This window comes from Sinocyclocheilus anshuiensis, unplaced genomic scaffold (genome assembly GCF_001515605.1).
Source record: "Sinocyclocheilus anshuiensis isolate Anshui unplaced genomic scaffold, SAMN03320099.WGS_v1.1 scaffold1135, whole genome shotgun sequence".
In the NCBI taxonomy this organism is placed as follows: domain Eukaryota; kingdom Metazoa; phylum Chordata; class Actinopteri; order Cypriniformes; family Cyprinidae; genus Sinocyclocheilus; species Sinocyclocheilus anshuiensis.
The window spans coordinates 67,330-94,955 of record NW_015546093.1 but is presented as its reverse complement, the minus strand read 5'-3'; the positions used below and the strand labels follow the sequence as shown (position 1 = coordinate 94,955).

At 38.6% G+C, this 27,626-nt stretch overlaps 2 protein-coding genes across 2 annotated transcripts in view; both read left to right on the top strand.

Moving 5' to 3' along the window:
• kcng3 (potassium voltage-gated channel, subfamily G, member 3) overlaps positions 1 to 4,241 on the top strand; it is a 9,358-nt gene extending 5,117 nt beyond the window's left edge. Inside the window, exon 2 of the mRNA XM_016501638.1 lies at positions 3,040 to 4,241. Coding sequence (XP_016357124.1) covers positions 3,040 to 3,685 — 646 coding nt within the window. The 3' untranslated portion in view covers positions 3,686 to 4,241. The remainder of the gene's footprint in view (positions 1 to 3,039) is intronic.
• A 3,433-nt stretch (positions 4,242 to 7,674) lies between these two features.
• cox7a2l (cytochrome c oxidase subunit 7A2 like) lies at positions 7,675 to 9,675 on the top strand. The gene is made up of 3 exons (XM_016501655.1): positions 7,675 to 7,831; positions 8,598 to 8,732; positions 9,164 to 9,675. Exons 1-3 carry the CDS (start codon positions 7,760 to 7,762, stop codon positions 9,302 to 9,304), a joined length of 348 nt encoding a protein of 115 aa, XP_016357141.1. The 5' UTR covers positions 7,675 to 7,759; the 3' UTR covers positions 9,305 to 9,675.
• The last annotated feature ends 17,951 nt before the right edge of the window (positions 9,676 to 27,626 follow it).

Genomic DNA, 27,626 nt, shown 5'->3' with positions numbered 1-27,626 from the left:
ATTTGCATTACTGTAAGGGTAGGTTTAGGGTTGGGGTAGGTGTAGACGTTAATAAACCATAATTTTACAGGTAGCATTCTTCATTGTCGAATTGTACTACCCACTGTTTTAATGGGAGGTAGCAAAATCTAACAGGGTAGCACAAATCGACAGAACACCGGTGCATATAGTGGCTGCTCCCTTTCGTGATGTGACCGGAGGCGAATAAATACAGGTGAATATTACCGCGACAGGTAGCTAGGACGGCTCAACACATTTCATTACACCAAATACACAAAATAATGTTCTTTTTAGCAACATCATATGACCCCTTTTATGTTAACGGATCGCCAGGTAGGCGTACAGCAGTGACATGACTTCAGGGTGAGTAATTTATGGGCTAATTTAAATGTTTGGGTGAACTAACCCTTTAAACCTGCCCTGATTTACATGAAACTCTAACCGCAACATTTGGAAGAAGAAGCACAGAACGTGGAATAAAGAGCGAAGGGAAAATAAAAATTTGTAAGCATACAAAAAATAAAAATATATGCAGAAAATGTCTGAGAGCACAAAACACAGAGCAATATAACCAAGGAAAACATTATTTTGTGTGCAATTCAGATACTTTTGCATTAATATTTCAGTTTTGTGCAATATGATTTTAAATGTGTTTAAAGTTTTGATTCTTGCTTTTTTTTTTTTATGCGTTATTACATTTTTGATTTACACTTATTATTTTTTGATCCGTGACCATTGTTTGCTATTCTGAAAACTTTGCTTTCGTTTTTTAAATTTTGTGCAATATAATTTTACTTGCGTTTTTAAATTGGTTTCACGCGTGTTATTTTTTTTATCCGTGACTGCAATACATTTGGTGGGAATCTGATCCTATACTGACGTTACCACCTTCCTCACTACATGAATGATATTTAACACCATTTGAAAACATGGAGATTTTATATTTGGTCATGCTTACATTTATTGTGGTAATCATATTTACTTGTTTAAAATAATTATGTAAAAACAACTCTTAAAATAGGCTGAATATGTGTGAGTCATTTGCTGAATTTAAACTGTATCGTTCTATGTAATCTTTGTTGGTGAAAAGTAGCATTACAACCCCCCTCATCAAGTTATCAAGTTAAACAACAAAACCTACTGAGCATACACCTTATGACATTTCACATACATTAACATGATTGCAAATCAAATTATAATCAAGATGAAAATAATTTCATTGCCTCAAAATTGTTTTCTGCCCTTTGGACCCATTATATTTTTACAAACATACTCAAAACTTCTTCTTTTACCTCAGGAGGGTGATGATTTCACCCCTGTGGCCTAATTGGTGATGCTGTTACGACACCCTTTGTGTCCCAGAACACTCCCCAGTCTCCCCTGCATTTAGACCTGTTAAGAAATTATTACAATTAGTTTTCCATATTCTGTGCGGACATTTTGTCGTCATCCAAAGTAAACATGACATCTTCCTGGTACTCTCCATCAGAGATTAACAATTACAGTCATGGTTTCATAATTCCCTGTTATGAGCCGCATTGTCATTTTGGGTATTCTATGTCCCCGTCTCTCTCTGTCTGGAAGTATTTGTGAGTAGGTTTTTTCTTTATGTATCCAGTGCAGTCTTGATTCCATTTCCCACAGTGGCCACTGTTTGTCTCAGGGTTCAGGTATGTGTTCTAATATGTGTATGATAAACTGATAAGAGATTAAAATAAACCCAGTGAGGTTTGTCATGCATGCAGTCTTACAGTATTTCCAAAGATATCAAAGATGTTTTTGTGGATCTCATTCCCTTGTTTTGTATTCATCTTTAAATGTCCGTTCATTTGTTGCCTGTAAAGGTCCAAATGTTTAAATGTATAGATTTTTATGTTCACGTGCCTTCTGAGGATGATTATAGCATACGCATTCATTGTTAACCCAGCATTATGGCATTTGTGGGCACATGTACATATATTATCACATCTTCACTTAAGTAATTCTTGGCCCTATTTGCATGCCTTCCTGCCACAACAGTCTATCACAGCTCTTTATAAATTTGTTTTGAACAGTACAGTAAAACCATTCAGAGTGAAAATGCAAATTTAGGGGCAAATTCTTTTGTAGATGCAGCCTTTTAAAACAATGATTTGTTAGTTCAAATATTAACAGATATCGAGGTGCACTCAATTATATAAATAAAAATGGAATTGAATGGGATTTTTTAAATTAGAAGTTCAAGGTCTACTGAGCAAGCGTAGCTTCCATAGACACTGACACTCCACTGTCAACAACAGACTGGAGTCTGAATGAGAGGACATTTTCCATATAAAGCACATTAACTGCATGGCTGCATGGAATCTGATCTAAATACTTTGCATGACTTGTTTACGTACAATAGCAAAGTGTAAACGTAATTGAAGGCTACTTAGCACCATTGTGTAGTGGTTATTATTATTTTTATATTTATATTCACTGGTAACATTCAAGGACGTGTTTGGTACAGGGATATTCCGGGTCCAATAGAAGTTCAGCTGAATCGAAAGCAATTGTGGCATAATGTTGATTATCACATAAAATGATTTTGATTTGTCCATTGTTTTCTTAAAAATGAAAAAAAAAATCAAGGTGACAGTAAGACACTTGTATAAAAGCACTCTTCTTTTAAAACCAGTGTATTATTTGAGCTGTAACGGTGTCATTATTTTTAGTTATTTTAGGGTTTTAAGGTTTATATTGTTGCGTTGTCATGCTGCCAAAGTTGTAAAAATGGATATAACATTACACTTTTAAAATGTTAATAAGAAAAATGCACATTGTTTATGTTTTGTGGCTATTGAAACAGAGAGTATTTTAATGTTAATGGAAGTTTAGGAACAAATAAAATTTCATTTTTGTGGTAGTCACCTTTATGCTACAAATACTGTAAATTGAGCTTAACTTGTACTGCACCCAGAAATTTTAATTGTGATCATATTTCTCTCTTATACCCTCTAACTCTCTCTTTTTGATTTTCTTTCCATATCTTTTTCTCTCTATTCTCCCCATCTCTCACAGGATTATCGAGGCAGTATGCATTGGCTGGTTCACTGCTGAGTGCATAGTGCGCTTCATTGTCTCACGGGACAAATGTGAGTTTGTGCGCCGCCCCCTTAACATTATTGACCTCTTGGCGATCACGCCTTACTACGTGTCTGCCGCTGTGACAGCGCTGACAGGAGAAAACCCTCAACTACAGCGAGCAGGAGTCACCCTGCGCGTACTACGAATTATGCGCATCTTTTGGCTTATAAAGCTGGCGCGTCACTTCCTCGGGCTGCAGACACTCGGGCTTACGCTGCGCAGGTGTTACCGTGAGATGGTCATGCTGCTGGTGTTTGTCTGCGTCGCAATGGCGATATTCAGCGCCCTGGCACAGCTGTTGGAGCACGGCCTTGACCTGGAGACTAGCAATGAGGACTACGCCAGCATCCCGGCAGCCTGCTGGTGGGTTATTATCTCCATGACGACTGTCGGCTATGGAGACATGTACCCCATCACCATTCCGGGACGCGTGCTGGGTGGCGTGTGCGTTGTGAGTGGCATTGTGCTGCTGGCTCTGCCCATTACCTTTATCTACCACAGCTTTGTGCAGTGCTACCACGAACTCAAATTCCGCTCAGCACGCTGCGTGCGAAGTCTCTCTTCTGAGTTTCTCAACTAACTGTAGCATAGATCGTCCGGAGAACCTGCTGGTCTTCAGCTTAGTAATATCACCTGCTCTTCTGTGCCTTTATATTGAACCAAGATCTGAAATATAGCGAAGGAACACACTACTTCTGATGTGGAAAAATCAGCATTTAGACTCTCTGTGTGAACTTATTATATCCAAATAAAAACACAAGTACCTCTGTACTCAAGGACACATTCTGGGATTCATTCTGGAATAGGACAAAAGAGGCAAATCCCCAGCCCAAAGCTGGAAAGTGCACAATAAAGCATTACGATCCAAAGGAAATACATTAGCCAGTGTTTATGTTGTAACCCCCTTCTTGTGTGAACGAACAAAAGCGATCCAACAGCATTTCCTGTGTATGAAATGGACAACTGTGGCATTTGACAACTACAGATGGCCTGGCTGCCTGGAACGGGCATCTGGCGGGACCTTGTGTCCTGACAGTGCTCCAGCCTAGAAGGAGCTTACACGAATTCTCGTGTTTCCATGGAGAGGTCCCTCCGACTTGCTAAACCATTCATTCAGCTCCCAGTAAAGTGGCAAAGCAAGGGGAACTAAAGTAAAAGGTTTTAGTGGCCAAATAGAAGCGTTTGAGCATGAAACGAAGCAAATACTGTGAAAAGGCCTGCTCACACCAAGGACAGTAACTATAATGATAACAATAAAGATAAAAATAAGTCCCCCTGCAGTCAATAATTTTACCCCTTTATCCCTTAAAACCTTTTATAAGCAAAATGACATATTTAAATGTTTTTTTTTTCATTAAAATATTATTGTCTTAAAATGACTTGAATATAAGTCTAAACCCTTACCTCATTTAGTATATACAATATGCAAATTAGCCCCGCCTCCATTCAGTCACATCAGCTCAGACTACCTGCTACACTTCCAATCGGTTAACCGAAGTAGTAAACGCTACAAAATGGCAAGTGGCAAAATTGGATTAATTTAGCCATATACTGTATGTTTTAACCATGATTTTAGCCATAATCATGATGCATTTTATGTATCGCTCTCTACAATGTCGGACACTTAACTGTAATTGATATCCTTAGCGTTTGGTCAAAATACATTAACAATGTTACACAAACCATGTTCCTTGTTCTTAGACAGATAATATTATGAAAAGCCCCTACACGGGATCGGCTACATGTTAGTGACATTAGGAAATGGGCTGTTTCAAATCGCATTTTTGAGACTGTCTTTGGTACAGTTTTAAGGACAAAGTGCAAATTTGCACATCGTTTGGCTTTAAGCAGACAGACACCAGACAGACATGTAAACAACATTAAAACCTTGATTTTCACCACAGGGGGTCTTTATAAAGTCATTCTACATATAAAAGAATAGCAGAGTCCACACCACAACTATACTGATATTAGCACAAAGGAACAATACAGTTTACAACTAAACAACAACTTGTTTAGTTACAACAACTAAAAACATTGACAGCCAATCAGAATCCAACCCGCTTTAAAGAGCTTGAGCATTAAAAGTGGCAGATGACAGAACTTCAGCGCAAGCTTATAATAAACAGAATGATATCGTGCATTGTGTAGATGCTAATATAGTTATCGTTATTATAGTTATCTTTATAGTTACAGTTCTTGGTTTGAACGGGCCTAAACACTTATCGTTTCGACATTACAGTCACTGTCGAGTCTTACTCATAGATTGGTAGTTAACATTACTAAGTCACAAAAAACAAACATCAGCTGTTCATCCAGACAGCGACAAATCTGCAACCTGTCCATACACGACTGTGTGAATCAAGAGGCGTTAACTAAATTGATTAGCAAACACCTCACCCCCACGCTCACCAGTAGGAGGGCTGTCACTAGCTTCCTTCTTCCTCTTTGAATACAAGCACAAAATCAGACCTTTTTTCCTCATTCAAGGGACTTTCTGAGTTTATGTGTCTCTTGGAATAAAAAGATGGATTTTGCATTTAGTAGGATATGGAACATGAAAGGATTCATTGGGGGACATAGGCCTACAGTAAATTTTATAATAGTATTTCATGATAAAGAAGCATCATTAAGAACACTTTGAAAATATATTGACTTAAGGTTATATAATCTACAGATGTTTTCGCTAAATTGAAAATAATGTGATAATCAAGATAGAGTGCATTGTTTTATTCAGGTTATCTTCTAATGACATAATTTGTCTTTAGTCTAAATCAGTGATGGGCAAACTTGGCCCTTCCAGGCCACTTTCCTGCAGAGATTTGATCCAACCCTGATAAAACTCACCTGCCTGTAGCCTTCTAGTAGTCTTGAAGACAATGATTAGCTGGTTCAGGTGTGTTTGATTAGGGTTGGAGCTAAACTCTGAAGGAAAGTGCCCACCCCGGTCTAAATTGTCACACCACACAAAGTTTATTTTTGCATCTGTAAGGAGATGTATGCCTTCATATCTGTATCATTTTGTAGCTATGTATTTGTGGCTATTTTTGAAGGGTCATAATGATGCAAATGAAATCTTATGTAGCTCTCTTCTGTAACCGAAATTGAATTCTACTTGGTTAAGGCAAGGTTGTTTATGTGTATGAGGAAAATAAAGAAATGTTTATGGATTCAAGCGTTATTCTTTCTCTAATTATAATACAGAAAGGAATGTGACATAAATATAATCTTAAATATATGAAGCAAAGTGCTCCTGAGTGTTTTAATATATGGATGGGTCTAGGTGTCAGTTCTCCTGTGAATATTTTTCAGGGTGGTTTTATTTTTGAAACTCAAAAATTATTACACATTTCCACCATTATTGCCCAGGAGAAAAGATACAGTTCACTGAACACATGCTGACCTTTTGTGACAACAGTGGGGCATGATATTACATTTTGACAATGGGAATCTGCCATTGAACTGTCTCTCTTCTTAGGGTAAGCATATTTTTTCTCAGCTCAAGAATATTTATTTGGGGACAATTTATTATTTGGTTTATATGTCTTAATATCATATAATTTATTAATTAGAATTTCCACTGGTCAAAACAACAACTAGATGTTTATGTATGGTAACATTTTGTTTCATGACGTGTTTTGTATTTCATAACTGACCAAAACATACCATAAGAAGTATTTACTGAAGCAAAAAGTGTGGCAACAAGCTTGGGTCTCTCTCTCTCTCTCTCTCTCTCTCTCTCTCTCTAAATGAAAGCTAATTTTTTCAATAAAATTATTTTTATTTTTTATTAAATTATTTTTTTAATTAAATTAAATTACATTTATTTTTTAATAAATTCTTTTTTCAATAAAATATTTTTGCACAAGCTCAAAAAATAAATTATATACACATATATAAATAGTATACACAAAACAGCCAAAATGCTCACAGGTATAAACAAAATATTTGAATAAATGTATATACATATATATATATATATATATATGTGTAGAAAAATGTAAGAAAGGGATAAACATATTAAGATGCTTATCTGGAGTTGAATGGGGGGCTAGGCGTCAATCAATGGAAAGAATATATAAAGCAGTAATAAGAGCCAACATTGATTATGGTTGTATGGTGTGTACTTCTGCAAATAAAACTTGGATAAAAAAGATTGAGAAGATACAAACGCAGGCATGTTCTTTTAATATGTATAGCGTATGAAAGGGAAAGACATCAGATGTTCCAAGAACTGGAACTGATGGGAATTAATAGTATATCTCTAAAGACACTATTAGGTTATGGGGTAATGCAATCAAGAATATATGGAGAATTGTTTAAGTATTTAAAAAAGACAAGATTAATGGAAAGAGTTTGAAGTTTGGAATTTTGTATTTATTTACGTAAAAATTTTTTGGTTTATTTTATTATTTTATTATTATTATAATCATTTTATTTTATTTAAAAAAAAAAAATTATCTATAATAGTTGAATAATTCATAGTTGAACCGTGTGCGTTTCACACTCCAGACCAGTAGGTGGCGGACATGCACCTTTAACGTTGGTTTGCCAATGCGCCAAAAAAAAAACTCGAGAGAAGAAGAAGAAGAAGAAGAAGACTTCCCGACGGTCACTATCACCTCGTCCTCGCCGGTTACCACTTATTAATAAAATGTATTACAAATTTAGTGGATTTACACAAAGACTGACGGGAGCTGTGTCATCCTCCGCCTACAGCCCGCAGGTATGTGCGCCCGATTCCGTTTCTAAAAGGTTAATTTAGTGACCTTGATCTGCCGCATGCTTCATGTTACCCATAGAGGTGATTTTAAATAGTGGTTCGATGTGTAAAATACATTCCTCTAACTCTATTTTAACAGAAATTATTAAGCAGGCTAATTTTAGGCGATTTGTTATCAAAAGCGGAGAGCTGACTGTGCACACCAACATCAACGTAGTGGATACAGTTACATTTAATTATATGCATGTGTATGCTTGTTCATAGCTCCGTTGTTTAAACAGTTCATCATTAAGTTTTAGTAGTAAGTTACCAAATTCAGTTGTACAATCGTAAACTGATTTCACAACATAAGGTAATAGAACAAGAGCCCATAGATCAGTGGTTCTCAAAAAGGTGTCCGCAAACTTCGAATAGGGCCTCAAGATGACTTAAAATGCTTTTAATTAAAATGTTTAATTTTAATTAATTAAAAAACTATGAAATTCTAAACTTGGAAAGGTCATGTAAATGTATAAAATATTAAAACTATTTTTTATCATGAATACACATTTTCTAGTTATGCTAAACTGTAATATGTCTTGTCAGGTAGAAATTGTGAATACAGATATTTTACAAAAATATTGCTATTCAATATTGTTGTGGACAATAGGGGACCTTGGGGTCAAAAAGGTCGAGAACCACTGTGATAGATGGTGATTTGAGTAAAAACGTTATGTAGTCATAGTGAACAAAAATGAATAACCCTAACTCGCTTGTAAACTTTCTTCAGGGATTGAGGTCAAATATACCTGCTGAATCCCCTACCATCATCTTTACCACCCCAACTACACTGGTGTCTGAATCGAGTGCTGCAGTGGAGTATATGAGTGGCAACAAGGTGCCAGACCTCCAGAGGATATTTCAGGTATGTATATGATGTATTTTATGCTATGTAGCTGAGTTAAAGGGATAGTCCAACTATAAATGAAAATGATGATCATTTACTCATCCTCACATCATTCCAAACCTGCATGGCTTACATTCTTCTATTGAACATAAAAGAAGATACTTTGGAAAAATGTTAGGAACCAAACAGTTTCAGTTCCCATTGACTTCTATTGTATAGATTAAAATACAAGGGAAGTAAGTTTTGGTTACCAACATTATATAATATTTTGTGTTTCGCAGAAGAAAGTAAGTCATACAGGTTTGGAACGTCATTAGGGTGAGTAAATAATGACAGAATTGTCAGTTTTGGGTGTACTATCCCTTTAATAAACAGCAAAGTGGAGCATACGTTATAATTCTTCCCTCTCTTTTCTCCTCAACTTGTTTTTTCCTCCTTTTTTCATCCAGGCATCAGATGAGATTCCTGTTCATCTGAAGCGTGGTGTTCCAGACAGACTCTTGTACAGGACCACTATGGCACTGACAGTCGGGGGAGCTCTCTACTGTCTTGTAGCTCTTTATATAGCAGCACAGCCCAAAAACAAATGAACTGTACCCAGCCTATTTTCATTGACTCACATAATCAGCATTGAAATAACATTTGCGATATGTAACTTTCTGGTATTTATTATGAACATTAGCAATATGCCTCTCAGCATTAATCACCATGAACAGACATTCTGTCCTGACAAAGCTTTTGCTACACAATGCTGTTTTTACTTGTGTCCTGTATCAGCTCTGTCCTTACAGATGGGATGCTGTTAGTTAGAACAGTGGTTCTCAATCTTTGTAATTTCAAGGCCCTAAAAGTCAATATTTCATGGCCCCCCTTACACATACAATTATGTCATCTTGTTCTTCTGCTGAAATGACAACAAAAACACATGCTTGTTTTTAATCCTTTTTATTTAAAGAAACTAGGGTGATAATTATTACTTTCAAGGTAATTACTTTCTAGAACATACTCTTAAAAATAAAGGTTCCAACAGGGTGTTTTCACATCAATACCATAGAAAAGCCATTTTTGGTTCCCAAAAGAACATTTAAGTGAACCGTTCTTAAAAGAATCATTTTTTTCTTAGTGTGAAGAAATTGTTTTCACTTTAAAGAACCTTTAGTGCAATGTAAAGGTTCTATGAATGTTAAAGTTTCTTCACGTAACCTCTGATGCCAGTAAATGAGCCTTTATTTTTAAAAGTATAATAAACACAATGCAAAAAAAAAAGTTATTTAATGTTATATAATATTAATAATTTTGCTAAATAATACATTCAAATAGTTAAATTAAACTACTTATGTTACATATTTTGAGACATTTTGGAGCTTACTGAGACCCCCTGTTTGAGAGCCACTGTAGGGTTCAAGACCTATAGCCCTAACTAACAGACAATAAACCCTTCACTCTCAACCCCATTTATTCCTCATCAGCACAGGATGGTCTAAACCTGTGTGATGGCTGACAGATTGTGGTAATCATGTTTTGGTAATAGCTGACGAATGTTGTGACGTTGGGAAGAGGATAAGAAAGGAAAATACGGTGGGACCTCACACTTTTCAGTAGTGTTGATTGGTCTAATGTGTTACACACTCTGGCATGTTAAATGTGCCTCTGTGAAGCACACAAGGATAACGAGAAATCTATAGGAAGTAATGCTTGTAGAAGATGTGCAGAATATTCTGGAAATGTGGAACTGTATTGAAGAGAATCATGGGTGAGGTGAATGCATTTGATGCCATGCACGTTTCTGCCACTGAATGCAATAATACCATATTTAAGGTCACAGCTTTCCACAGTTTCGGATATATTTAATACACTTCAGGACTTGAAATGCTGCTGTGCCTCTCATGCACCACTTTCCCAAGCAATGTATGTGTAAAGTGAAGCAAAAACTGTTTGTTTGTGAAATAGACATGAATTTAATTTATGTTTTGGCCCTCTGAGATGTACATATTTAATTTAAAATAACTTGGAACCAAATTAAAAATCATGACCCTTTGACATCTGTACTTCTTTAGTTTGCCTCATTTTTGAAGTATGACATTCAGTATGCTATTTTACATCTAAAAATGCACTCACCCTCAGGTTATCTAAGATGTAGAAGAGTTTGTTTCTTCATCTGAACAGATTTTGAGAAATTTAGCATTGCATCACTTGCCAATGAGTCCTCTAGCAAATGGGTCCAAACAGCTGATGTAAACTTTAAAATAATTCACAAGACTCCATTGCATTAATTCATGTTTTGTGAAGTGAAAGGCCATGTGTTTGTAAGAAACAAATCCATCAAGGTATTTTTACTCAAAAACCAAAGACTCCATAATAATGCTTCCTCCAGTGAAAGTCCATTCGTTCTTGTCTTCTCACATTAAAATCCACTAAAATGTTTGTTTAGAACTGGTTTGGACCATTTTTGCTTGTAAACTATTCTTGAGCTGTGCATATTTCTCTCCTGATTCAGACAAAATGGCTTTTTCACTGGAGTAAGTGATGTTATGGATAGAGGACTCAGGTTTTAGCTGGAAGCAAGGGTTTAAACTGAAAATTCTCTTGATGGATTTGTTTATCACTTCACAAGATTTTAAATTGATGGAGTCGTGTGGATTACTTGTGGATGATTGTGATGTTTTTATCAGCTGTTTGAACTCTCAATCTGACAGCACTCATTCACTGCAGAGGATCCGGTGAGCAAGTGATGTAAGGCTGAATTTCTCCAAATCTGTTCCAATGAAGAAGCAAACTCATCTACAAACTCATCTTGGATAACCTGAAGGTAAGTATATTTTCAGCAAATTGTCATATTTGGGTGAACTATTCCTTTAAGGTTAAATTGATTACATGCTTATTTATTCTTAATTTCATATCATCAGTCTGGATAATGTATACAGTATATAAGACCCCTCTTGAAAAGCTCTTTGAATTTCCTGCTCAGGCTGTTCACATGGCAACAAGGCTATAGGAGACACTGTACACAAAAGGACTTCCAAAAAATCCCTTTGAATCCGTCTCTTGTATGGCCAACGCACTGTAGAACTGCAAAGAAACAATAGGTTTTCTATTGTTGCTAGATGCTATTTTTTCCACATTTCTTTTTAGTCAAGAGGTAATAACACAACATGAGGCTGACAGACTGTCTAACTGCACACTGGCGCTTGATAAGCTGTCAGATCACAAAGCAAAGTGAAACAATCTATGACAATGAGAGGCTGTGATTCACCCAGCATCATCTCTGAGCCACTCTGCTTACTACTGAAGACTCTGGCAACTAAAATGATCGGCCATATGGAGCATTTTAAAGAGTAATCTCTTTGCCAAGTACAGCTGTTCTAGTAATAGCCTCGTGGTTAAGACTTTTTTCCAAGACAATCAATATAAATCTTTTGTTCGCTGGACCTGTGACATGAAACACTTGTAGTCATGGCAACCTTAAGACTCTTTCCAGCAGTGCACATATTTCCTCTGATGTGGTTAATTCTGTTTACATTATTCATCTCTCCATGACGTGCATTTCATTTGTAAATGAATACACAACCAGCTTTTGTCTGAATGTAAACATGACCACTAGCGTATGTTGAGAGTAGTGATTGATTTGTGCCCATTACCTGTAATGAAGCCACAGAAAACGCACTGCTCTTCTTTAATTCACTTGCTTCCCCTTCTCTTGATCTCCCTTGTTTGCCTAATTAAGCCTGAATGGATGAATGAAGAATGCATTTTATCCTCCACAGTATTTGTTTTGTGTCTCTGTTCTGAATTTTAAAATTCTGATTTTTTCCCCCCGATTAAACTATGTAAAGTGAGCTAGGCATTTAAAACAGTGTTCCAGGTGGTCACATGTTATTAATATTTAGTTTTTACATTCTGGCCAGGTTGATTTGATTCAACCAGTCAAAGATGAAATGAACCCAGCTAACAGGGAATGTTCTCATAACTTTAGCTAATGGCAAGGTTCTCTCAAAGTGGAAAAAAAAAAAAAAAGGTCTTCCAGTAAGCTAACATTAACAGAACATTTATTCTGGAGTTATGTGGTTATTAATAATGTTCTCAAAACTTTAGCACAAAAATGTTAATTATAGATTGTATATGAATTTCTTTTTTTCTGAATTTGTTTTTAAAAATGTTATTACGTGTTATAGAACATTAAGAGAATATTCAAAAGTATAACAATCGAATGAAGTTTGCAAAATTATCAAATAGAATGTTCCCTTATAGGAATAGTTCACCCAAAAATGAAAATTACCCCATGATTTACTCACCGTCAAGCCATCCTAGGTGTATATGACTTTCTTCTTTCAGACAAATACAATCGGAGTTATATTTAAAAATGTCCTTGCTCTTCCAAGCTTTATAATGGCAGTGAATGGGGGTCGAGATTTTGAAGCCCAAAAAAGTGCGTCTGTGTGTCCATCAAAAAGTACTGTACACGGCTCCAGGCCTTCTGAAGTGAAGCAATGTGTTTGTGTAAGAAAAATATCCATATTTAATACTTTATAAACCATAATCTTTAGCTTCCGCTGGCTGTCGTACACATGTTCACTAGAGAGTGGCATTTCAGCGGATGATGTAGGTGTAGCGTAAGCTCCGGTGAGAATATGCTAGCCTTGCGAGAACCAAGTTTTGTTTACAGCAAAGGAAAACCAGTCTAATCTTGGCTTATATAGAAATCCTCCAACATTCTTCTTTACAAATCCTTGTTTTGTACTTCTAATTCGTGAACTCTGCGCTTCCGCGTTTGTTGCTTCTCACCGGAGCTTATACGCTACGCATACGTCCTACGACATCCGCTGGAACGCCACTCTCTCTCGTGAATGCGTGTACGACGAGATTACGGTTTATAAAGATTTAAATATGGATATTTTTTTTACACAAATGCCTCTTCAGAAGGCGTTTATAAACCCCCCAGAGCCATGTGGGCCACTTTTTATGATGGATGGATGCACTTTTTTGGGCTTCAAAATCTTGACCCCCATTATAAATCTTGGAAGAGCCAGGATATTTTTTTAACATAACTCCGATTGTATTTGTCTGAAAGAAGAAAGTCATATACACCTAGGATGGCTTGAGGGTGAGTAAATCATGGGGTAAAACATTTGCATAACCAAAAAGTCTACTGTATTTTTTTGTCTTATCAATTTATGTCTTCTGATTATTCTTTATTTTCCATTGCTTTTTTCCACCTTCTTTTTGATTGCAGATTGCATAACAACCAGCTTTAAAAGGTATACTTTGGGTAAACAAATAGCATATACATACATAAATACATACGTCACTTTAAACAAATGCTGTTCTCTTGAACTTTCTGTTAATCAAAGAATCTTGAAAAAAAGGTATTAAGGTTTTTAACTTTCAACACGGATACTAATAAGACATCTTTTTTGAGCACCAAATCTCAAAATGAAATGATTTGTCTCATCTTTTAAGCATAAGTTTGATATATATATATATATAATTATTATTAATTTTGTGTACATACACCTATTATTGGAGACTTTGTAGACTTTCAAAAGTCATAGCCATGAACTCTTTTTGGTCTCTAAGGATATTGGTTATTTTCATGTCAGGTTCCATCCTTCATTCACACCATCACAGTTCCTGATAATGTGGAGAACAATTGAAAAGCCTACTAGAATCAATTAACTCATCCTGACAGTGTTCTCGGAGGAATGGGAGGATGGGGTGGCAGTCTACAGCATTTGTGCTGGCTTTGAGCCACACCAACTGTTCTTAGGACAAACACCCACAACCATACAACAAGCCAAAGCCTGAAGAGTCTGCTCAAGAGACAATTGTACAATTGAAATTGTACAATCCACATCAGGCATTAGACAACAGTGGCAAAATAAACCACAGGATCCGTAATCTCATGCCATAATCCTCTCTGAAATATCACACCGCTGCACATTTCTGAGCCGTTTGTTCTCATATAGAGAGAAATCAATGGGACTTTGAGCTGAGTGCAAACTTACTTGTGCTAACACCATGGATAAAGGTCAAAGGTCAAGGGTCAATGGTAAATTTTAGCTAGGGAAGAACTTAAAAAAACTATAACCACAAGAATTATTTTACAGTCGTTTATACATAATCATGTGGTAACACACATACCATTATGGATGAAAAGTATATCGACTTGCCTTAAACAGGACTTTGCTAAGCACAAACAAAAAGCATAAGTGACTTCTTTCAAAAATATTACAACCCCCAAACTTGCTGCATTACTTCCAAAGCCTTCCTTTAATTGGATTCGGAGCTGTTGATCTTGGTGGATTTTGTATTTAATTAAGAGCACAATGTCTTCTTCTAGAACATCTTTATATTCCTTGTGGTCACTGCACAAGATAGCAACTGAAATATGTTTTGAAGATATAACCTGCCACAAATGTGAATTTCTGTAAAACAGTCGAGAAGTGCTGAACAATTATACTGTGATGAAACATATTTGTGATGTTCTATTCAGCTGCTGCTCTGACCTTTCCTTGTCTGCTTACATTTTTAACTCTGATAATGCTTTTGTGCTGTCTCTCTCATTCTCTGAAAGTCAATACAGCTTTATTGGAATGACTGTAAAGGTCTGAAATATTGCCAAAGCTTTGGGTTGCTTACAGGTGCAATAAATAAAACAAATCTCTTTCAAAATATGATTAGATTTTTTTTCATCATATTCCAATATGATAAAGTTGTTGGACAATATTTTAAAAGTATGTGTAGTGCTTGTCTTATTTTTTTTATATAGATTTAACACAACAATGCACACCACGTTTTCGATCTCACCAGTCCTAGAGCGCATACAGATCCTTGCCTTCTTTAGTTCTGCATTTTTATTAGCGACAATATTGTTGTCATTAAGTCATTAGCAAAAAATGTCTCTTCTCCTGCTCTTATATTAATAAAAGAGCATGTTTCTTTAAATATTAAGGCTTTCAATAATAAAGGCTTTTTCTTTCAATATTAGGACATAACAAGAAGAGTATAAAGTGTGAATCTGTCAGGAAAAGCACTGAAGGTGAACTAGAGGACAATATTGATTTTCTAAATGTACTATGTTTTTTTACATCTCTGTCAGCAATGTGCATTTGTAAGAACAGCAAATCATAGCTATTGAAATAAGCCTCTCTTTCATTCCCAGAGAAAAAACTGAATGGCCTCTTTCATGATTCACAATCAATACAATACACAAAATGAATCACGTTCCATCTCACACTGAATTAAAACAACAAATATTTCAATGACGTACCGGAATGATTTGTGTCTGGCTTTGGCAGATAGTGAGTAATCATAAACAATGATGTCAGTAAGATAACGATCTGTTCTTATTCTCTCCAGAGTAATCAGCGATCTGTAGAGGCGGACAGTAACTAAGTACATTTACTTTAGTATTGTACTTAAGTACACTTTTTGAGTATCTGTACTTTACTTGAGTATTATTTTTTCTGGGAACTTATGACTTTAACTTCACTACATTTGAAAGACAAATATTGTACTTTTCACTCCACTACATTTCTATCAAGATCCTCGAAGTAGAAAGTCGTTACTATGTAGCAGCTCTGAAAGTCAGTGGGTGATTTTTTTCTTCTCTAAAACGTGACTTTATTTTTTTCAGACAGTTTATCAGTAATCACTCTTGTAGGGCTACATGAAGAGATTTCCCAGCATTTTTTGAGCACTGACCAGTTGCAAATGCAAGAATTCAATAATAAGAAATTAATATTGTGGTATACATTACACACAATATTGTCTGATTTTGCTAAATTGTGTACGTGAAAATATTACCTATAAAGCCACAGAAGAACTGTTGTGCCTCTCCTAATAAAACACAATAGGTGTTGGACTTGAAGCCGAACTGCAGACTGTTCTGTGTATGACATCAAAGTACAGCGAGAGTGATTAGACATCATTTTTAAAATGTTTGTTTTGATGTCAAATAAGTCTTGCTGTTTGCTTTTTTGTTAAAGCAGTGTTGCTGTTGTAAAGTTATACAGCTACAGTTGTGTTGCTGGGTTTTAAAGCAGGTTTGATTTTTTTCTTTCTTCCTTATCACTCTGTATTTACAGGATTTCACTGTACTGTATTCAGTAGGTGTAATGTATTCTAAGTTGCTTCAGAAGTATTGCAAGTACTACGTACAACAATAAAACAGTGCATTGACATAAAAAAGGGTATTTACTTGTCGTACTTAAGTACTTTTAAAAGCAAATACTTCTGTGCTTTTACTTAAGTCAAAATCTGTCTTTACAACTTTTACTTGTAATGGAGTAATATTTGACCAGCAGTATCTGTACTTTCACTCAAGTAATGGAGTTGAGTACTTTGTCCGCCTCTGGCGATCTGTCATTTGCAGTAAATAGCAAGAGCATCTCTGCAGGTTCAGTTTTCACTGATAGGAAAGAAATTGTCTTTTTTTTAAATACACAAACATACTTTTTTAGAACCTTATTTTTGGGGGAGGGGGGTCCCAAGGCACCCAATGCTATATATTAAAATAATACTATAATATATTTAAAAAAAAAAAACATATACATTTGTTATTTTCTTCTGACTTTGACAGTATATCTGACCAGGCTGAAGCTTTGAAGCTCTACACAGTCTGTTACATCAAATTAAGCATGCACTTTTCATAAATGTGACTTTTGTTCAAGAAATTATCAATCTGAATACATCATCATCGTCTACTGCTTGTAATGCCCAAGGCGCATAGGGCAGCAACAAAGTCTCTCCACTTTTGTTTGTCGTTGGCCAGAAAGTCTATCGTGCCTGAAAACATAATAATAATTCATTAATTTACATGTAATTATTTTGAATAGATAAATAAATAAAAACTTTGTACAAATCTTTCAGTATTTATTCATGTTTTTATGGGGCTCTGAGACCCAAACATTAGCAAAGTAGAATTTTTTTATACAGGACGTTTGAAGCATGTTATCAAGTTGACATTTTGTTTATAATCAGTTTTCATAAGATTAGAAAAAGTCATGATGAATCAACCTGATACTTAAATGTTAAGTATGCTTTTAAGCTACCAAAATGGCTTTGGGGTTAACATTTCACATTTCACATTTTGGTAAAATAACAACCGTTGGTGCAAACCCGCAACCTTTTTTCTACTTAGTAAAATAATTTGACCTACTTGATATAGTCCACTACAATGGATGCTCATATTTTATACAATACATCCTCATATTTTAAGATTAAAATTCCTTTATTTATAATTGTTATGCTCTACGTAAAAACAAAATTGTGTTTCACATATCCACCACTCAGTAATTCAATGCAAAACTATAAAATATGTAGCTAATAAATAAGAATACTAATAAATAAGCTAAAATACGCTCAAATAGAATAAAAAAGTGCAGTCTCTTAAGTGCAGTTCACATTCTCTGATTGAGCAGTCTGTGGGAAAGAAGCTTTTTAACAACAGAGTAGTCCTTGATCTATACTTCTGTATCTATTATTGGACTGCAGGAGTGTGAACATGCCATGAGAGAAATATCCTTTATGATGCCATTTAACCATACTTATGAACTAAACAAATACTGTATGTGAACTAATGTTGGAAATTTTGAAAAGAACACATTCAGTAACAATAAGCAATGCAATAAAAATGTAGAAAAAAGAAAAAAGGTCTTTTTTTTTTTTTTTTTTTGGTAAGTATGCTTCTGAGAGCTGTAGTTCCCCTTAAGTCAGTCACGCTTGATATTACGTTGACACTGACATTAGGGGTCTCACTTGGGACCAGGCCGCCTCCGCCCTGCACGCCATGGCCATCCTGCAAGTACACCAGGCAAAGGCACTCAAAAAACTGCACGAGGGTAGTTCTGACCCGGGGTTAATGCAGGAGCTGCGCACAGCGACCGATAAAAAATTAAAAAAAAAAAAAAAGGTTTTTTTTTTTTTTTTTTTTTGGTAAGTATGCTTCTGAGAGCTGTAGTTCCCCTTAAGTCAGTCACGCTTGATATTACGTTGACACTGACATTAGGGGTCTCACTTGGGACCAGGCCGCCTCCGCCCTGCACGCCATGGCCATCCTGCAAGTACACCAGGCAAAGGCACTCAAAAAACTGCACGAGGGTAGTTCTGACCCGGGGTTAATGCAGGAGCTGCGCACAGCGACCGATTTCACCCTTCGATCGACGAAGGTCACAATGTGGTCACTCGGGGATATGATGTCAATATGGTAGTTCAGGAGTGCAATCTCTGGCTGAACCTGACTGAGATGCATGACGCCATCAAAGTTCGCTTTCTCGATGTCCCCATCTCCCAGGCCGGCCTCTTCAGCGACACTGTTGAGGACTTCGCCCAGCAGTTCTCGGCAGTCCAGAAGCAGATGGAGGCCATTAAGCACATCTTGGCTTGGCTCCACCTTTCCACAGGATCTGGGGAGTCAGGTAAGAGCTTCTCCTCTGTCTCTACTTCGGGACGTCATGCTTCCCGGTTTGGGTCCTCTTCCTCCCCTCTGCTGCCTCACCGTGCGTACGTCAAGAATCGTCCCTCTGGTGCCACTTCCTCAGAGTTTGGGGGCCTGGATAGCACTCCCCAGCCCGTCTCGCTGGCTCATTCAAATTATTTAACTCAGCTATGCGATTCAATTCGCCAGGCATCCCCCCAGGTTCAGGGTTATCCTCTTTACGTCGGTGACAGTCCTGTGTGCAGAGATTGCAGTCCTCTTGGCGAAGGATGCAATAGAGCCTGTCTATCCAGCTGAGATGAAACCAGTCCTTATTTCATTGTACCCAAGAAAAGCAGTGGGTTACGACTCATCCTGGATCTGTGAGTCTTGAATCGGTCCCTTCACATGCTTCCGTTCAAGATGTTGACACAGAAGCGCATCCTTTCATGCATTCAACACTAGGATTGGTTTGCAGCTATCAAACTGAAGGACGCATACTTTCACGTCTCGATTCTACCTCGATACAGGACGTTTCTTCGGTTTGCTTTCGAGGGTCGGGCATATCAGTACAAGATCCTTTCCTTCGGCCTGTCCCTGTCTCCCCGCATCTTCACGAAAGTTGGGGAGGGTGCCCTATCCCCATTATGCGAGAAGGGCATCAGAGTCCTCAACTATCTCGATGACTGTCTTATATTAGCACACTCGCATGATCTACTGTGCGAGCACAGGGATGTGGTGCTTCAACATCTCAACCAGTTGGGGCTTTGGGTCAACTGGGAAAAGAGCAAGCTATGCAGAGCATCTCTTTTCTCGGTATGGAGCTGGACTCAGTCAACATGACAGCACGTATCACGAATGAGCTTGCTCAGTCAGTGCTGAACTGCCTGATTTCATTCAGGGAGAAAATGGCGATTCCTCTAAAACAATTTCAGAGGCTCCTGGGGCATATGGCATCCGCAGTTGCGCCGCTCCGATTGTTACATATGAAACCACTTCAGCACTAACTACACAGCCAAGTCCCGAGATGGGCATGGCGTCGCAGCACACACCAGGTGGGCGTTACCCCAGTTTGTCGCTGCTTTTTCAGCCCGTGGTCAGACCTTGCATTTCTATGGGCAGGCGTTCCCCTGGAGCAAGTGTCGAGGCACGTTGTTGTCACAGCAGATGCCTCCAGGACGGGCTGGGGCACTGTATGCAAAGGGCATGCAGCTTTGGACTCCTGTACGGGACCTCGACTGCATTGGCATATCAATTGCCTCGAGTTGCTGGCAGTACTTCTTGCTTTTCACCGGTTTCCTCCTTTGCTGCAAGACAAGCATATACTTATCTGCACGGACAACACTGCGATGGTTGCGTACATCAGCCATTAGGAAAGGGAACGCTCTCGTTGCATGTCACAACTCTCCCTCCATCTCCTCCTCTGGAGTAAGATGCAGCCTTTCATGTTCCGGGAGAGCTCAATCATGCAGCCGATGCACTGTCACGGTAGCTTACCCTTCCCAGGGAATGGAGACTCCACCCCCAGGCGGTCCAGCTGATTCGGAGTTGATTCCGGGTAGCCCAGGTGGACCAGTTCTCTTCCCAGGAATCCTCTCACTGCCAGTTGTACAATTCCCTGACCAAGGCACCCCTCGGCATGGATGCACTGGCACACAGCTGGCCCCAGGGTTTGCACAAGTATGCCTTTCCCCCACTGAGCCTCCTTGCAAGATTAGGGAGGACGAGGAGCAGGTCCTGCTTGTTGCGCCATATTGGCCCACCCGGACCAGGTTTTCTGATCTCATGCTCCTCGCGACAGCCCCTCCCTGGAGAATCCTCCTGGGGAAGGACCTTCTTTCTCAGGGACAGGGCACTATTTGGCACCCACATCCCGATCTGTGGAACCTGCATGTCTGGCTTCTGGACACGATGCAGCGAACCTCGCTGGCCTCTCACAGGCTGTGATAGATACTATCACTCAGGCTAGGGCCCCATCTACCAGGAGGGCCTATGCTCTGAAGTGGGGTCTCTTCATTGATTGGTGTTCCTCTCGCCGAGAGGACCCCTAGAGATGCCAGTCATCATTGTGCTTTCCTTCCTGCAAGAAATGCTGGAGCGGAGGCTGTCCCCCTCCACTTTGAAAGTGTATGTCACTGATATTGCTGCACATTACGATGCTGTGGATGGAAGATCCTTGGGGAAGCACAATCTGATCATTAAATTAAATCCCCCTAGACCGCACCTCATTCCCTCTTGGGATCTCTCTGTGGTCCTGGCAGGGCTACGGAGCGCCCCCTTTGAGTGCTTAACTCAGTTGAGCTCAAGTTCCTGTCATTTAAGACAGCACTCCTGGTCGCACTCACATCTGTCAAGAGGGTTGGGGACCTGCAGGCATTTTTGGTCAACGAATCGTGCATTGAGTTTGGGCCGGCTGACGGTCATGTTACCATGAGACCCCGGCCTGGTTATGTGCCCAAAGTTCCCACTACTCCCTTTCGGGGCCAAGTGGTGAACTTGCAAGCACTGCCTTTGGAGGAGGCAGATCCAGCCCTTGTGTTGCTGTGTCTCATTCACGCCTTGCGCATATACGTGGAATGCACCCAGAGCTTTAGATGCTCTGACCAGCTCTTTGTCTGATTGGAGGACAGCAGAAGGGAAAGGCTGTCCCCAAACATAGGTTGGCCCACTGGCTAGTGGATGACATCACCTTGGCGTACCAGACACAAGGTGAGCCATGCCCCCTGGGGGTGAGAGCTCATTCCACTCGTAGTGTTGCCTCCTGCTGGGCGTTGGCACACAGCGCTTCTCTAGCAGACATCTGCTGAGCTGTGGGCTGGGCGACAACTGACACATTCACAAGATTCTATAATCTCAGAGTGGAGCCAGTTTCCTCTTGTGTGTTGGGTTTGAACAGGTAATTTGCAGGTGGAATGGCTCAGTGTCTCGATTGTGGTGCCACTCCTCTGGTTAGGATGCATGAAACTTATCTTCTTCCAGTAAGTTCCCTGTCTGGTGAATCCTGATCAAATTCCTCCAGCACCCTGTGGCATTCAGACTCAGCGGAGGAGTCTGTTGTCGCATCCAGTACTTGGGTTGCATGCTATTAGTGGCCCACTATACTGGACTAGATGCCATACATGAGATTCCCCTTGGTAATCCTGTACGTTCTTTCTACTTTATGGTTTCCCTTGGTAAACCGTTGTCTTTTCCTGGACAGTATTCTGCTGTCATTTCCTGTTGTGTTCCCCTGAACTGGGGTCACGACAGTTTGTTAGGCTGTGCTGCGATCAGTCTTATCAGTCTGCGATCAGTCCCAATGATTGCTGAAATCTTGGTTACGTATGTAACCTTTGTTCCCTGAAGGAGGGAACGGAGATGTTCTGTCATTCATGCCACAACCGTGAACTGCGCTGAATGACGGGATGCTTTCTCGGTCTCCTCAGCACAAACCTGAATGAGTGGATGCACACCGCCATCTTATATACCCGTATGTACGGGGAGTGGCTTGGCATGCAAATTCCACTCGCCAATTGTCATTGGCCGTTTCTTGTAATACTCAGAGGTGATTAGGGATCCCAAGTGAGACCCCTAACATCAGTGTTGACATAATGTCTCCGTTCCCTCCTTCAGGGAATAAGGGTTACATATGTAACCAAGACGTTCCAACACAACACACAACGTTGCGATGCTGTTTTCAAATGAAACAACAAATTGTTGTATCTCTCTGTTCACATTGGCCACAGTCATATTCCTTCACTGTGATCTTTGGTGAAAGCATGTATACCATATTTTCTCTGTAAAACCATATAGAGTGCTCTATTCTCTGATAGTCCCTGAGTCTGCAGGCTCTTCATGGTGCTTAGACTATAATTGTAGCTTTCCTGCTTTCAGTAGTGGATTCTGTTATGGGACTCCACAAAACAGCCTTATTGTTAATCAACTTGGCCATAGGGGAAGGTCACTATACGTTATTCCCTGTGCTGCCTTTGCTTTACAGCTTGATTAAGTATTATAGCCACAGCCCAGGGAAAATTCTTCTCAATGTGTATCGAGTAGGATGTGTAATCGATGTGAGCTCTAGAGGTTGTGGAAGTGAAATGAAGAATGAAGAAAGCAATTTTCAGATTACACTGAAATGATTTTGTGATATGCTTGTACTCATTTCATTAGTATTCTTCTCATGCTAGAGTGCTGCTGTTTGTGTTTATCAGGGTGGGTAGCTGCTGGTGCCAAAAAAGCCTTTGGTTATTCTGAAGCAAAAATGAACAACAACAAAGTTTTCAAAACCCTCAGAAAGACATAATTCTCATAGCCTTTAATCCCAGGGATAATGGAGACGTGGTCTGCCTCTCTGAAATTACCCTGAGCATGAATGACACCTCTTCATGCTTTCTCTTTGTTTGTATTTTCCACTCCTGAACCCTGAGGGAATCAATTCAATTACGCAGATTATATTTCCGACTATTCCAGACCTGTGACCCACTTATCAGCTGATTTCTGATTCAGCATTCAGACAACTACTAATTAGAGTTTTTAACGCAGCACTTGGTTATTCTGAATAAGAAATGCAGTCTTGGAGACAGATCAAGGGCTTTTTTGTAACTGGTTTTGCCAAAGGGAGTGAATATGGTCATTAGAGCTGAGAGAGAGAGGCAGGAGGGCCATGATCGCAGCTCTGATGAGCTCTGCTGCTTCATGTTTCCTACATGCCAGGTCTTAGTCAAGCTCCACAGTGTGAAATGCAGTTCATGCCCTGAGAAAATAGCTGCAGCTGGACTCAATCAGGTCCTGTAGCACTGAAGATAGATTTATTTAGGATAGATTTGACTAATGATTTAACTATATGCTGTTTATCTGTCCTCACACATGTTAAAATAGAATGGAGCCTGACTGAACTATAAGTTCAAAGGAGTTGACCAAATAATCAACCCGATCTTGTGGGAAAATGTAATGATTTTACAACATAGCAATATGGAATTTTGAAGAAAATAGTCAAAATAATGGGTTACATAAGAAGATACATCAAATTCTAACACATTTAATATTAAGCATCACAACAGACATTTATGACTCAGTTTAAGGCTTTAAAAGGATGGTTAAGGCTGTGTGGACGGATCCTTAGTGTTTTGAACAAATTGGAGTGAATGATTCAATGACTCACATGGAAAAAACTCATTCCATAATGAATCAGTGTCGATTGAATAAATGATACCATGACTCACTCATAAAAGAAAGTAATTTGTCTTTATGTGTAATGACATAACCTGCAGAAAGAGTTACTCCCCGCCACTAAAAGCAAGAGTAGGATCTGACCACATTTATTTCCAAATTTGACTTGGGACCCCCATGGTGCTGATCCCTTGATGTTAAAGTCCATGTCTTACAACAGTAGTACTAGACCTTTGATAGATGCTCAGTGTGGTGTACACATGTCTCCAGGCAAAAGGAATGGATTCATGACAGTTTATTGCAATATTATGGTTTATGTTGTCAGGTGGAACATCTTGGCATTCTTCAGATCTTGAGTAGAAAATACACATGCAGGATGTCTGCTGTGAGCGGATTCATCTTTCTCACAAAACTGACTTAATACCTTTGCTCAATGAAGCAATCTGAGGCTGCTAATCACTAATAAAATGCCCACTTAGATTTGTGACAAAAATCAATAACCCATTGCATGCTCCAGTTCAGCTTGATTTTCTTACATTGAATATCACTTTTTCAGTTTCAGGCGACCCTGAAAAATCATGTTCTCCAAGCATCAGACATCCTGATAAAATGAAGCATTATTTATATTGACACAAGGCAACACGAGAGTCATTTCCCCTACTTTGAAACAGGCCCTGCAGAAGATGATTACAAAGTGTGTCCAATCAAGTAGGATTACTGTAGAAACCAGAGCATTGGAAAGACTAAATGGTCCAGTAATGGCCCATGAATCCTCAAACCCATCTCAAGGGGCCATGCCACTCTAACAAACTGAAATCTGCCAGTAGAGCTTTCGACACACACCACACAACAGAAACACTCTCCTAAAAATCACTTAAGCAATAGACTGTGTAAGATGATGTAGGCACAAATACTGCATCAATTTTGCACAGGTCAGTTTTTTTTAATTTTTTATCATCATTTGAATCAAAATCGCTCTAATTGCACCCTGATCTCTAAAGAGGAAATTATTAGTTGTGTTATAAAATATTTACAACTCTTCTAGTTAAAAGAAATGAAAGACAAGGCAAATATTTACACTCTTCTAATAGATTCTGTAGCAACCTGTCAGTTCACACAACGTACTGTCAATTCCTTCTGCTGATTGGAACATGAAGTATTTCTTTCTTCTCCCTGGATGTGAACAATGTTCTCAGGCTAAACTTAATGCCCTCAATAAAATATAACTTCATATTTCAGAATGAAATTAAAAATTCATGTCCATTCCTTCATAAGATCTGTCAAGTGTGTCTAGCTGCTCTAATATTAAAATAGCTCTTGTTTCTTCCTCATTCTCACAGCTGTAGGGGAACTTCTCAAAGTGGCTCCCCAAAATGCTCATCAATCAAGCTGATATATTAATGCAGACTCTGTGGATTTGATCCAGCATAACAAGTATTAGTATATCATAGCTCTCACACAATTTGCTCAACTGAGCTTCATATAACACAAAAAGAGATATATTATAGCCTACAGTCAGACAATACCCCCTCTCTAGTATCCTTCTTACCATTTGGTACCTCCGTACCATAAATCTCATTTTCATCAATATCCAAGAGAGTGAAAATTATAGCCCTGAACTCAATGACTGGCCTGGGAGAAATTAATTGATAAACAGATAGGGCGACTTCAGCTCTTGTTTATTAAAGGGTAAGTGGCACTTAGATAGGCAATGCAAACGCATTAATGCAAAACTCTCCCTCCCACCTTCCCATTCTTGACAGTCTTTGTCCTGAGATCTCAACAAGTGTCAGCAAAAAAGATGACTCATAAAACTGAAGAGGATGGAGGAAAATAAACAACTCGTGCCACGTGCAGGAAAAAAAATGACGAAAGAGTCAACGACAGACGTGTGAAGATGACTGAGATAAATAGAGGTAAGGATTCGTGAATTCGACATTAGTTTTGCCTGACATCGAACTACTAGGCCGCAGGCGACCAATTACACTCCACATTGCTGGAAAGGCAATGTTTCACAGAGCCATACATTATTTATTAGCTCTAATACTCGCTGCACCTTTTTTGTGAGCCGCAGCACTGCATTTCTTTCTCTTATACTTTTACTGCAGTTGAGTCACTCAGAAATCCTCCTATTTTACAGCAGAATATATGCTATTAAAGTTCTCAAAATTGCTGTCATTGATTAGTTTAAAATCGTGCTGTGACTCGTAATTTATGATATTCGGATATTAAACTGTTGATTCACAGTGAATAAACCATTTGCGCCATCTATTGGTTGCCGTTTGAACGTCGAGTTTGTGCGTTCATTCATGAGATCAGGACTATTTCTTAAAATACTTAAATGGGTCATATGATGCGATTAAAATTTTTCCTTTCTAGGAAATACATCAACTTCGCGCTGTGGATCGCCGGATCGGCTTTCACCGTAGATAAAGCGGAGTCCAGCCCGGGGTCGTCATATGTGGTTGCCGCAAGCCCGCCGGACGCTCCTTCCGTGAGCCCGCTCACTCTAGCCGCCGGCCTCCACTCACTCTAAACACCAAATAATGTTCTTTTTAGCAGCATCATATGACCCCTTTAACATAGTAAAAAATTATACTACCTTTTAAGCACAAACAAACATTTAAGGCTCATAACATTTAATCTTCAACCTTTTACATCTTTATTATTGACAGTGTAGTATGTTTTTATGCACTTCATTCTTGGTCAATAGATTGTAATACATTATTCAGCACCAATTTTGCTTAGTAATTTGTGTACTTTTGCAGCTTCTTTACCGGCTCTGTGTTATTTTGAAGTCTTGTGTACCGATTGTGCAGAATTGTGAATCATAATTTGCACAAGAATAAGGCTGAAACAAGATAAAATGTCTAGTGGTTTGGAAGCAGCTGGAACAGCGATTAGGAAGCATATAGGCTACGTATTAATCAAGTAGCACATAATTACAAACTAATGTGACATAATTAAAGTGACAGTTCACCTTCAGTTGCTGGTCCCCATTGACTTCCATAGTATGAAAAAAAAAACACACACTATACAAGTCAATGCGGACCAGCAACTGAAGGTGAACGATCCCAGAGAACCTGTCATCTGTACGGAAATACTTGAACTCTCCACTAGAGGGAGTTATAATACCATTTTTTCGGACTTTCTCTCACTCTTGTTAAGTGAAAAGTGAAAGTGAAAACCTGTGGATAACAAAACATTAAATCATTCTGAATTTGTTTTTTCCTCTGCACATATCTGTAATTCTAGATCATTTCAGAGCTATTTTAGGATATCCAAAAAGCTGGCAGTAGGCCTGAAGAAACCTACAGCCTTATTACACACTAAAAAACATATATATA

What these genes read in the sequence shown, in the direction of transcription:
- cox7a2l (XM_016501655.1), top strand. Translation starts at nt 7,760, where the DNA reads ATGTATTACAAATTTAGTGGATTTACACAAAGACTGACGGGAGCTGTG. An exon ending in CCTCCGCCTACAGCCCGCAG is followed by an intron (nt 7,832 to 8,597) that starts GTATGTGCGCCC and finishes AACTTTCTTCAG; the next exon opens with GGATTGAGGTCAAATATACC. An exon ending in ACCTCCAGAGGATATTTCAG is followed by an intron (nt 8,733 to 9,163) that starts GTATGTATATGA and finishes TTTTTCATCCAG; the next exon opens with GCATCAGATGAGATTCCTGT.